This window comes from Hirundo rustica, chromosome 16, assembly GCF_015227805.2.
Source record: "Hirundo rustica isolate bHirRus1 chromosome 16, bHirRus1.pri.v3, whole genome shotgun sequence".
Taxonomy (NCBI): domain Eukaryota; kingdom Metazoa; phylum Chordata; class Aves; order Passeriformes; family Hirundinidae; genus Hirundo; species Hirundo rustica.
Window position 1 is genome coordinate 4,664,228 of NC_053465.1, and position 13,095 is coordinate 4,677,322.

Here is a 13,095-nt window from a genome sequence, read left to right on the forward strand (position 1 = left end):
CTCTCCCCTCGTCCCCTCCCGTTTCCACACTGGCCCGGCTCTCTGCCACTAAACTCCTGCTGAGTGTTGAACTACTTCGTCAACAATTCGATTTGTTTTATTCTCCCGGCTTCTCACACTTCCTCACCCCACTCCAGCCACAAAATACTCTACAACCAGAGTCGCTAGCTGGATATAAGGGGAAAAACACTCAAAGGAAAATAGTTTTTCCTTGAAAACTTTCCTTAGCATCCCCATCCTCAGAGGCAGCATCCCCCTGTAGTTTCCATGTGCACACCCACACCCAAGAGGCTCCTTGCTAGACAATCATAAAATTATTCCATTTTACACCTTAAGCAGCTTTGAGTGACACACTTCCCAGCTGTGTAAAATCAGCTTTTGTCAGGAGCAGGGATACAGGAGAGCTGCTGTGTCACAGAGTTGGCCCCACTCGTGTGTTTCAAAAACGTGCATCTTTCATACATATAAAGCAGACTTTTATAAATATCTCTCAGTGTATGCATATATTTATGCACAAATATATATATAATATATATACAGACACACATATTTCATATGTATTTATATCTGTCCATAAATTAGGTGGGCTGGGAGCAGGGGCAGCCCATGCCAGGAGAAGCCCAGGGGATTCCAAACCTCCTGAACTTCCCTCCACACTCACAAAGCAACTTCATAAACTCACAAAAGAATCCATCCAAGCCTACAAACCCTCCAAGACAGCACTTCCCACCTCAAGAATGTGATGTTGGCACTGGGGGGTTGAGCCCTCATCTTCTCCACGGCCACTGCTGACCACACTCAACCCTCCCTGCTCCTTGACTGCTTCCGTTGCCAAGGAGATGGGGATGCTCACACAGACCTGCTTTGTGCTGTGTAGGCACCAGGTTTAGCTATTTTTAGGGTATTTGTTTATTTTTTACATTTAAGGGCAGCCCCAGGCACATTGCCACGGGGTGAATGTGCTCAGAGCTTCAGCCACCCTGCGCTGCCTCACACCTCGGCTGAACACATCTCTCATTTCCTCCTTCCCAGCTCCTGCCCTCACCCTGCCCACGTGAGCTCCTGGGCATTTTTCCATCAGGGAACTGAGTTTTGGGGATTTTTTTCTGGGATCAAGCTGCAGGGACAGGAGGGACAGGCCTGCCCTGGGTTTGGGGAGGAGAGGGCTGGATGGGAACAGTGCCCATGGCCACCGGAACACTCAGCTCCACCAGCACAGCTGGATTAGAGCTGTGCTCTAAATGGAGACCTTGAAATATCTGCATCAAGAATAAGCAAATACACATGCAATCTATTCCCACCACTCGAGTAGGAGTAAGTAGGAAAAGTAGGAATTTGCGCCACACAAATCGAATGAAAGGGACAAAAACTACAATAGGAAGGAAATCCTCCCACAACTTCAAATCACACACCACTGCTGTGCATCAGCGTGGAAAGTGAGAATATAATTTTTTAAAGGAACTTACTCTTATTTCTCAAATAGAAAGGATCAATCTCACCACTTCCACTTCAAGGTGAAGGGCCTTACCTATAACTTACCCAGATTTTACTCTTGTCCCTCTCAAAGTGGAACAAAAGAGCTGAACAGTGACACGCTCAACACAACATGAGGATTTTCATTTTCACTGAGAGAGGCTGTGCCTAAACATCAGCACGTTGCTCTCCTGGGAAATTAGATATATTGTTCTTCATATTCCAATCTGCCATAATTGGGCAACTCTCCAACGTGTTTGTTTGAAATTAGAGCACCAAATGCATCACAGCAAACTAGAAAGCACTCGCAACTTTTTTTTTTCTTTTTTTTTTTTTTTTTGGCAACTTGATTTTGTTATTGGATTGAAAAAGTACATAAGTGCTCAAGTTAAACCATGCAGTACTTTTACAGAGCAGTAAAAGCCAGATTTGTTATGCATTTATTCAGCACTTTCACAGCAGTATGGTACCATATCACAGCCCAAACGCTGTTCGTGTTGTTTGTACAAGTCCTCTGTTGACTTCGGAACAGGGAAACTCCCAGGAGGGAACCAAACAGGGTGCAACCCAGCTGCTTCCAGAGAATAACAGTAAATAAGCTGTGCAGGAAAACAAAGGGAAAATGAACTGTTTCACAGGTAAGTTATTTCTGAAGGGGCAGAACAAAGTAAGATCAGGCAGTGGCCACGAGGCCTCCCTGCAATGTGCCCAGAGCTCTCCTTGCCTTCCCACATCCGCAGCAGCACTGGGCAAGTTCCTCTCAGCTGACACAAGAAAACATGACTGAACCCCTAAAAGCAAGTTTTAAAGAGTGTATTCCCTTTCCCTCACCGCTCTATGACATCTAACAATACACAAAATGAAGGAGCTCTGGTACAACCATTCCCAGGACTCCAACGGCAGAGGGGAGAGTGCAGGGTTTGGCCACAGCAGATCTGCAGGGGGAGGACAGATCTGGGTTTTTAAAATGCAGTTTTAATACCCCCAGCTGTCATCCTGTGGGATATCCTAACTGAGGGAATCTTTTGTGTTGGGCAAGTAAAAGGCAGGTCCGTCACTGCAGAGCAGCCCTTAAGGAGCTGCCCTCCCAAATTCATCAGCCTGGCAACTTCCAATGACAGGGAAATGTCACTTGCTGAAAAACCTCCACAAACACCTTGCCATGGGACTGCTCACATGGCATTCCCAAAAATCCAAAGACTGGGATCAACCCAAACTACCTAAACCTTTTCCTCCTGGCACTTTACAACACATTTTAACACATCAGGTTGGCCTGTCCTTGTCTAAAGCCCTGCTGTGCAAAATTCCTGGCACAAGCACTGGGAATCTTTGAAGAAGAGATCCTCCCACCTTGCACACCCAAGCACAGGGCTCTGCACACTCACCTGGGCAGGTGGAACCACACTCCCACACTGCAGGGCAATGTCACTCCTGAAAGTGCCACCACCCCAGCCCAGCTGCCACCCTCCCTCACTTACCACAAAGGTCAAGACTCTTGTCTGCAGATGGACAAACATCTGTAAACCTAAGAAAATGGTTAAAATTATCACTGGAGTTCTTTTAAATTCGTACTTCACACAATCTCAGAGATGTGGGGAACTTCTTGAATCACAGGGAAGCCTCCAATAAAATCTTAATTACTGTGAAATTTGTGTTATTTATCATGCACGCATCTCTCACTATATATTAAAAGGTTTCCTGAAAACGTGTCTATTTAATTACAAACCTGTGAAATAAGAAAAACGGGCTGAATTCAGAGTACTTTATTCTATCTACTTGTTCTGATCAATTTTTCTGCTGGGAAAAAAATTATATCAACAGTTCAGCAACATTACAGCTACGCAGTACCCAATCAAAGGAGTTAAAAACCAGAGAGAGACATCTGTAAAGATGTAAGATTTCTGTAAAACAGGGTAGAGAGCCCACTACAAGTCACAGACTTACAGGCAAGAGAGGGAACCTGTCCCTGACATGGAGCTGAAAAAATATGATAAAATAAAGGTGCAATAAACCCCCACTGAGTCACACATAGAACATCCCAGCGGTGGCAAGCTTCAGCTCTGGGGGTGCTTATAACAAAGGTGCATCAGTCCTGGTACAGTGACCCAAGGAAAGAGGCAGTAAATTCTCTTCCATGTTCACCCTCGGTCTCTGGGGGAGCTGCACAAGCTTTGGGCTGGGAAAGAATCATCATTTCTCTCCCTACAGGTCTCTAACACACAAGAGGAGTGCTGCTGTACACAGGTATTGCCCTGGAAGTGTTACCCTTTCTCAGCTGTGACTTTGAAATGTAAAATTTCTGAGCAGCATCAAAAACAGTTACTGGTTTGATAATAAAAAAACCAAACCAACAATAAATGAACAAAAATCTTCAACTGCTGTGCCATTACAACTCCTCCGAAGTGCCAGTACACTGACAATAACATGCCAATTCCCCAGTCCAAAACTCCAGGAATTTGAACTACTGGAGGGAGATAGATGCTACCAGCTTTTCTGACTAACAGCATCTTTTAGCTGATAAAAAAACTATATGGAGTGAAGGGCTGCCTGTGCACTTATGACCAATGTTATTTAAAATAAAACCAAGAACTCCAGAGCTCCCCTCTTACAGGAGACCTCTCCCTCCTCCCTCAGCCTCTCTAGAGTATTTCTAAGCTACCACTGAGCAGGGAGACCAAAGTACAGCAGACCATGTAACACCTTTAATTTTTCAGTTTCTTCCCCACTTACCTGCCACAGCTTTGCAGACACTGCCTGGCCAGTGGTGATTAACAATTACAACCAGCTCCTGCTACAATTCAAGGGATGCTCTGACAGAGCCAAAAGTCAAAGGTGTTTCTTTCCACTTAATAACATGACACAATCTAAAGACTGTTTGGAGTTTACAAACAACGAGTCTCGGGGTCAGTGTCACACAGGGTGTCAGGTGAGCACATCCCTTTAGGAGCTGATCCTGTTTTTCAGAGACACTGATCTCCCACAGGCCTGCTGCCAGTTCCTGCTCCACAGCAGGGCTTGGGGCAGAAGCCTGTGGACAGATTTTTCTGTATGCAAGGAATAATCACCAAATTCATGTATTAGCAGGATTAGGCCCTCAAAATTATTAGGTTAAGTGGCCCATGAGAGGAGAAATTAAAAAGAATACAACCCAAAACCTAATATACAGTACAGAACATCAGAGACGCTTCTCGAATTTTCACATTGATAGTCAGAAGTGTCCCTGATAATTTTCTTTTACAATTGTGCTCCAAATTGTGCTTCATGTCCTATCTTCTTCTGGAAATCTCTTTAGCTGTGTTTGAGGGAGCAGGCTGCCCCCAAGGAGAGGCTGTTTTATTAAACCTTCACTAGACAAACACAAATTATTTCAGATGTTTCAAACACCGTCCCCTGCTTAAAAACCAACCAAACCAAACCCACTGTTAGCTGATGCCGCTCCAAGACTCCGTAGACAACAATCAAACGTCAAAATTCATGAAATCACATAGCTCAAAAATACTGATAAAACAAAACAGTATAAGAACATCCCAAAGTGGACCTTTAGCAAACACCATTCCTAGACTCATCTTTTACTGTACCAAGAAAAATAAATCCAAGTGGAGAAAAGATTTAGAGAGAAAAATACATTAGCAAATACAGATAAATTTGTTTTTAATAAAGGAGTTAATTTTCTTTCAATCCTATATAAAACAATAGCAATTAAAAACTTCATTTTTGAAAGTAAAATATTTACATATGAACAAGTAACTGTGCAAAATTTACATGAAAAAAAAAAAAATGGAAAGACAGGATTTCCTAAAAGACAAAATAAAAGGGGTGTAACAGTTGTCAGGTGTTGATAAAAATACTGATCAGCATTCAGTTTACACGCAAGAGAGTTAAATTCTACCATGAGAGTTCACACAAAGAAAGCCAAAGTATTTACAGTCATAAAAGTACTATCAATAGACAATTTAATACAATAACCTCTGAAAATATAAAGAACCAATTAGTATATTTGTAATAAAAAAATAGGTACAAAGAAGGGACTTTGCTCTGGACATCTTTAAAGTAGGCCCACAGCTTGCATACAGTCTTTTAGCAAAATAATTATAGTTTACATAGCCATTTTTATGTTATGTGCCAAAAATTATGTACAATTACTGACAAAATACACCAACCATTTTTCAACACTTGATTCACACTGAGAAACAGTCTTTTGATGATTCCTCTCAACTTTTGATTTTATTTAATCTAAGCTTTCACTTTAGCTAAAAAACACAGTGCAAGTAAAATATATTTATGCTGAAAAGGTTTCTCTTTTTTTCCTTTTTTTTCCTTTTTTAACTTTACAGCTTTACAAACTATAGCAAATAAAATGCATTTTTACAGATGCTGCTAAAACATTCAGAAGTAACCCTCCTTTATGGGATTTCAGGGCCTCTAATAAGCAATAATGTGATTAAAATTGAGGTTATGTTTAAAATTAACGGTATATCCCTCTAGGTTTTGAGCATTTGGGGGGAAAGATAAATATTCTTTAAAAATCAGTTTGCTTTGCTAACTGACTGTTTAAAAAAAAAAAAAAAGCTAAATGAAATGAGGTCATCTGCTGTAGACATATGCCTATGTAATGGATTTAGTTGAATAAAACTGAACTAAAATGAACAATTAATGTGGAAACTGCTACAGGGCCGACAAAGGGTAGCTAGTTATTTGCTAAACGATTCCGTCAGTCTTTATATATGGCTTGTTTGGCAAGAAGGCCACTCAATCAAGAGATGAGTTAAAATTTAATTGTCCTTTTAGAGTATCCACAGGCCTTGTAAGTATCCTCACTGTTACAGAAATGTATTTCTCTTATACTGTAGAGTTTATTTATAAACAGGAGTATAAAACTGTTCCATGTAAAGAGGTGGTTGTTTTTTAAACAATATCCCATTCGCTTGTTACAAAAAGGCGTCATTTGCAAATATATTAAAAAATGTCCTCAGGCGTCTCTCCGTCAAAAATACCTTGATCTTTTCCATTTTACTTAAGGAATGCTTTGTATAGCAATAGTGAATGGCTTGTCTCTCGCTCATTTTCTAAACAAAATATGAGGTCCCTGAGGTTCACCCGCGTTATCCTTTGTCGCGTAAACTGTCTGGTTGTTCCAACTCCAGAGCTGCCTGGGACTGCTGCACTCGAACCAGATCCCTGGAAAGCACAAGAACAGGTCAATCAGTCCATGCCTGAAAGCATTCCAAAACATATAAAAACTGTACACAGCCAGGAAGCTGTATGCTACCAGATTAGAGATTTCCTTTTTAATTCTGACTGATTAACAACAGTTGAACAATCAGAAGTTTTCGGTGGCGTTCAATACAGACAAAAACGCCCCAAAGCACTGCCTGTATTTTTAGGGAGGCGCTAAGGACAGGCAATCCCAACAACCAAACCAGACAGCAAGGACAGGATTCTTCACAATTCCAGCACAGAGATGCCAAGGGCAGCCCTGGAGCTGGGGATGACCTGGGGAGCAGTCCTATTCCCAGGACTGTGAGGCCTTGAATCATGTCCTAGATCCCCCTGATCTCCACGGCAGGATGCTCTCCTTCTGGTGACAACAGCTGTAACCAAGCTCAGGACTATATTTAGGAGAAGCTTTTCGGGACACAGTCACACGTCCTCTAAAGACCTCCAAATGCTCCTCCATCTCTCAGCATCACCCATCCCTCCGGTGCACACTGGGTGTTTCCCGAAGTGGCAGGATAAACAAGCAGCATATTATTATATCTATCTCGTAATAAAAAAGGAGAAGAAGCAAAAAGCAGAAGGAAGGAGCCGCAGCAGCGCGCAGTGCCCGGCAGGTGGCGGGCACGCACCGGAATCCCGGCTGCTGCCTCAATCTCCAGCCGGGAATCTTTGTTTGCTGACAGGTGATTTACCTAAATCACCAGTTCTTCTGGGTTCTATTTCCGTGGCTTAGCTACATATTCATTTTCCCCTCCAATTTAATTTACTGTAATAATGTTATCTTTTTTTTTTTTTTACTGACACTTTCATACTTCACGACACCAAACACACTCCTGTAGTGAATGAAGATTTATCTGCCCCCGAGTTTGGAGAATTTTCAAAACTTTTTCTTCATAAAAACACCCCAGACTTGAAAAAAGCCCAAATTTAGAGTGGTGCATGAGCCATGGGAATAAGCTGCTAAGGCTATCACTAGCACTTGTGAAACTAATGTATTTAATCAATGAACAATAATTATTGATCATCAAACAATCTAAACCTACACTGGAAACAATCATTTTGGGTTAGCAGAACTCTCTTTTTAGTGCAGGTGAACTTGCTTCACCACAGTGCTAACAGTGAAGTCAGATTTTTGATTCTCAAGCATTCTGTTGACCCAGCAAACACCAAATCACTAAAATCCTGTACTTAGGGCTGCTCAAAGGCTGGATTCTCCAGGGATATTTTAAAGCACTTGCACAATTTGGCCATCTAATTTTCACCAATTCAATGAAAATTAGAAGATGCAGGGAAGTATTGGATGCTGACTAAATTTTCTCACATACATATGATTGCTAGACAACAGAAAGAATGGCTGGAAGGAGTTTTATTCTTGGCTTTTAAATATTCTTTAGTGAAAGCTCAAGCTGGAGCTTTATTATGTAGACAGTAATACTTGAAATGCAAAGGTAAAATTTCAGGAGTCTTTAAAGACACAGAATTATGTATGGAATAAGTTAAGAAGCTTTTTAGTAACTTTCAGTAAAATCACATCAACATAAAACTCTCAAACTGACAGCAACCTGTTTTATTGAATTTGGAAACAAAACAGTGCAATTACTACTTAGAAGTGATTTTACATGTAATTAAGAGTCAGCATTTGTAGACATCAAAAGCTTCCATTTGCAAATCTGTGTCTAAGTAACAACAAACCTTATTTTCCACACTTCTTGTAATATGCCTTAACCACAAACCGTATAAAAATGGTGACAAGTGGAGCCCAATTTAAAAATGTCAAGTGACACAGCAGCAAAAGCACAGCTGTGAGTATCAGATCAAAGGCAGCTGCTTCTTAATTAAAGAGACAAAAAGATTAGATTTCCAGGGAACCTGTAGTTAATTGGTTAACCAGTGATTAATCCAAGATAACTAAATTAGTCAGATTTAGATGAAATACAAACAAGTGTTCACAGGAGATGCAAAATACATCCCATAACCTAAGTGACATTAACAGACCATTAAGGTGGCACAGCTGAGCATGCAGGAGCAAGCAAAGCCAACATTAACTCTGCATGAGGTACTTCAGCATATTCCTCTGAGACAACTTCATTTGTGTGCACATCTATCTTTGCAAAGTGCCCCACTCTGCAATTTTCTTAATTTTAAACCACATCTAAAAACCTTTAATAGAGTAATTTGTCAGCTTATATAAAAACAAGTCTTATTCTCAGTAGCAGACATCTTAGTAAATTTCAAAACTTAAAATTACTTTAAAAGATGCTCAAGAGGCTTGATTTTTTATAAACAAAAATAACATTTACTAGTATTCAGATTTTTCTCTACCATTTTATATCAAGCACATGTAAATCACTGCTTCCAGCAATTCAGTATTAACCAAGGTGAACTCTTTTGAGACTTTTCTACAGTATAAATGCTTTGGCACTGAAAATTCAGAATGCTCAAGGAGTAATAAACAGGATTATTAAACTATTACTATTCTGTCACTTGCTATCAGACACAAAGCCCCATGGGGAAAAAATCCTCAAATTGTGAAGAGAGCTTTTGGTCCAATAAATGACAATTCTCAGAATATTTTTTTCTTTTTAAACATTAAAGAAATCCCACACTGAACGTCTCATGCAGAAAGCAATTTAATACCATTTCTTGTTTATTAACTTGTTTAGAAATACAGCAGATAATCATGTACCAGAATGTAAATTAAATGAATCAGACACAGCATTCTTATACCTAGTCTGCAGAGAATTTTTTAAAAGGCAGATTCAACAGCAGAATATACAGAGGATGTGCAAGAACATCCTGATCAGATGGAACTGGTCAAACTGATCTGCTGTGGAGACACTAAAACTAAGGCAAATCAACTGCTGAAGAGAGAAATTAGGCAAGTTCCTATAACTTGAAGCTCCTCCTGGTGAAATTTAGCAGTGACTGAATTCTACCACCCCACCTACCTCAGCATTCCTTCACACTTCAAGTTAGATTGGTTACAACCACAAAAATCTCCTTCCAAGACTATGGAGCTCCAAAAAGCTGAGACTCGTCAGATCAGAGATGATTGTTCTAACATCCCACCCGTTCCATCCATCAGGGAATGACCACTCAGATTCTGTTCCCTATGCCACCACAGGTGCTAAATATTGATCCTGGCCGTGGAGTGAGCAAATCTGAACACAAAACACTGCTGCTGCCCAGGGAGCTTTCACAAACTGGGGGAAAAGCTCTGAACACAAAGGTTTGCACAGACGCTGAGGCAGCAAAACCAAAGGTGACAATTATACTGTACCTCTGTCCCTGATCCAGATCCTGGTGAATCTACTTTCCTTTTCTTCCTGGGACCGATGGCAGCTAACGCAGTCAGGTTGGCATCCCTCTGTCTCATTTGTGCTAGCTCTTGCTGCTGCATCTGTGTGTGCCAGAACAAGGATGGGTCATTATTTCTCTCCCAACTTCCAAAATAAAAGTTTGTGTTCAGTTCAGCACTCACCTCCTTGGCCTTCTGTTTCAACCTAAGCTGCTCTGGATCTTCTTGTCGAGACCGAGACTGTGGTGATAAACGATGAGAAGGAGGTGGTTGGAGGAAAAGAAAGAAAAAATATTTCAGTTACAAAAGCAGTCGAAGATTATCTATGAAAGCTTTTCTTAAATTTCAGCAAGAAGGTAGGAATATCTACCCCTCCCACAGAGGGCACCAGTGGTAAATAACTTTTAGAAATTAAAAGTTTTCCTTTTCTTAACATAACTGTTTTTGAAAAAGGCATCCCATTTTTCTGCTTTGTTAAAGGCAGCAAAGGAGTAGCCAGGCAATAACGCCTTAAATGCAACCATAACAAGACACAAATTACACACATCTGTGAACTGAATTACACACTATGCATATGAACAAAGGAAGCAGACCTGTACTTTTTGGAACAATTCCTCCCCTTGCTGGATAATCAGGCACTTACTCAGAGCAGATCTTTCTGCTACACCTACACACGGGTCAGGCTGCAGGCTGAACAAACTGCACCTGAGTGACCCAAGACCATTTACATCAGCAACTGCCCATTTCACTGGGCACCTGCAATTCCTTGTGTGTGTCATACTTATAGAATAACAAAATAATTTAGATTAGAAAAGACCTTTAAGAACACCAAGTGCAACTACTTCCCCAGCACTGCCAAGCCCACCACTAAACCATGCCCCCAAGTGCCACAACTACACAATACTTCCAAGGATGGTGACTCAACCACTGCACTGGGCAGCCTGTTGCAGGCCTTGACAATCCTTTCAGTAATGAAATTGTTCTCAATATTCAATCTAAACCTCTCCTGACACAACTTGAGGCCATTTCTTCTCATACTGTCAAATCCTGAGTGTTGTTAATCCCTTACATTCTTTAGGCCAACAACAAAATAAATTTGGATCTTGACATTGTCAACTCATGCTGGATCACAAAACTAACAAAAAACACAGGTTGTTTTGTGAGTTATTTCTAGGGTGCTCTTACCATATTCATTGTATATTCACTGAGTAAAACCACAGTTGAATATTCATCTTCATGTTTATATGAATTGCTTCCTATTTATCGTACCAATTTGTAAAAATTTTTCTGAATTCTGTTTCTAGTCTCCAAAATACCTGTAACCTCTCTATTACATTTAAGAGTACCACCAAGCTATAAAATTCATCTTTCTTTGCCAATGCAAAATGCAGAAACTAAATTTCAAGACTCCTTTTAATTTGGGAACATGCAATGAGAGTGGCAAAGAAGCTGTTTCCCATGCTTTACAATGAAAAGCAAAATTGAGCTCTAGTTAAGAACACATTCATCAAGTTCCATCTTTGAAGATTAGCCTCCCCCTTCATTGCAAGTGTTTTAGAATGAAAAGAAACTCTGCGGTTTTGATGTCAAAAATGACACTTTGCAAACACGTGTGAAAGCCAAGCACTTGCCTTTGCCGCCCGCATTAAAATTTCCCTTTCTTGTTCATCTTTACGCTGCTTTTCTATTTGATCAAGTTGTTCAAAGAACTTGAGCTGTGCCCGAACGTCACTTGCTTGTTCGTATCTTTCATCATCCTGAAAATACAGCAAGTATGTTTCTCATTACGCCCTTAAAAACAAAGCTGTTAACTTGTACTGTACTGGGGAAGAACATACACATTCAAAGCTCCAATGTTCACTTTGTCCTTTTCAGACAAATAGCAGGAGTATATTTACACCAGTCAAACCAGCTAGAACTCTTAAAAGCATTTTGTTCTATTCCATGAATCATCAGATTTTGACTTCTAAACTAATATCATCACAGCTTTAACCTCTCAAACATATTTCACAAGAGCTGTGTGTTTTTTTTAAATGCTGCTCAGGCATTTGCATCTATTAGGAACACACATCTGTCAGACAGCAGTCTCCTGGGAATTCAAAGCAGTGCTTTTATCTGTCTGACTCTACAATCACTCACACATTAAACATTTGACATAATAAATAAAGGGGAGGGCACAGCTTCTCTGCATTTGTTTTAAAACCATTTTGGACATGCAAGCTGAAAAGTTCCAATCGCCCATGTGCATTAATATCTTAATGGAAGGTGAATCAGTGAAAGAGAATAAACAACTTGATTTCACAGAACAAAGAACACCTGAACTCCTGCATTACAGTCAACACCACAGCCTGCTGAATTTGTGTCATTTTGCCATTTGATTTGAGCAATTAAGTACAGTTACCTTGTAGGATATATTCCTTTGTTGAGCAGTCTCTGATAGTTTTTCCACGAGGTTTTGTAGTCTTTGTTGTGTAGCATGCGATACGTAGCTAACTACATCAGGATGGATTTCTGTTATTCCATGTTTTTTACCTACAATCAGAACACAAGTGGGTTGCAAAAAATCATTTTGCAATACAATTAAATATGAGTATAATCTCAGTCACAGAAATTTAAATCCCTTTTTCTAAATATGGTTTGCAGGTTTTTCTTGGATGAGGATTAAACAGGAAATTACACACATATTAAAATTCATATTAGTTTAACAAAATTGACAATCTATTAATAAATGCTGTGTACTACAGTGTAACAAATAATTCAAGATTGCTTTTTGTTCCACCATCAATTCTAAATTACTAAGTAAAGCTGATAAAAGTGCTTCTGGACTTATTTCATTGTTTGTGTCACGCTTGTTACACCTTTTTAGTTTACACAGTCAGACTTGCAGCCAGACTGAGTAGTTCTAATGTTGAATTGCCATCAATTAGAAGGCAAATCTATGTTTGCTATTCCTTGACACTATTCTAATTTCGTAAGACAAATTATTTCCCACAAGCCATCTGAATATACCAGAAAATACCAGAAGGTAACAACTCCAGCAACTTCTAATTATTCAAACAAGTTTCTATGCAAAATGCCTTCAATTAAACCTAAGAGTAGTGAAATTT

At 40.0% G+C, this 13,095-nt stretch overlaps 1 protein-coding gene across 1 annotated transcript in view; it reads right to left on the reverse strand.

Moving 5' to 3' along the window:
- Window positions 1–5,228: 5,228 nt before the first annotated feature.
- The window catches only part of TAF4 (TATA-box binding protein associated factor 4), a 36,628-nt gene continuing 28,761 nt past the window's right edge, over window positions 5,229–13,095 (reverse strand). The window contains exons 12-16 of the mRNA XM_040080268.2: window positions 12,390–12,520; window positions 11,620–11,745; window positions 10,172–10,228; window positions 9,971–10,090; window positions 5,229–6,651 (exon numbers count right to left, since the gene is read on the reverse strand). Coding sequence (XP_039936202.1) covers window positions 6,484–6,651; window positions 9,971–10,090; window positions 10,172–10,228; window positions 11,620–11,745; window positions 12,390–12,520 — 602 coding nt within the window. The 3' untranslated portion in view covers window positions 5,229–6,483. The remainder of the gene's footprint in view (window positions 6,652–9,970; window positions 10,091–10,171; window positions 10,229–11,619; window positions 11,746–12,389; window positions 12,521–13,095) is intronic.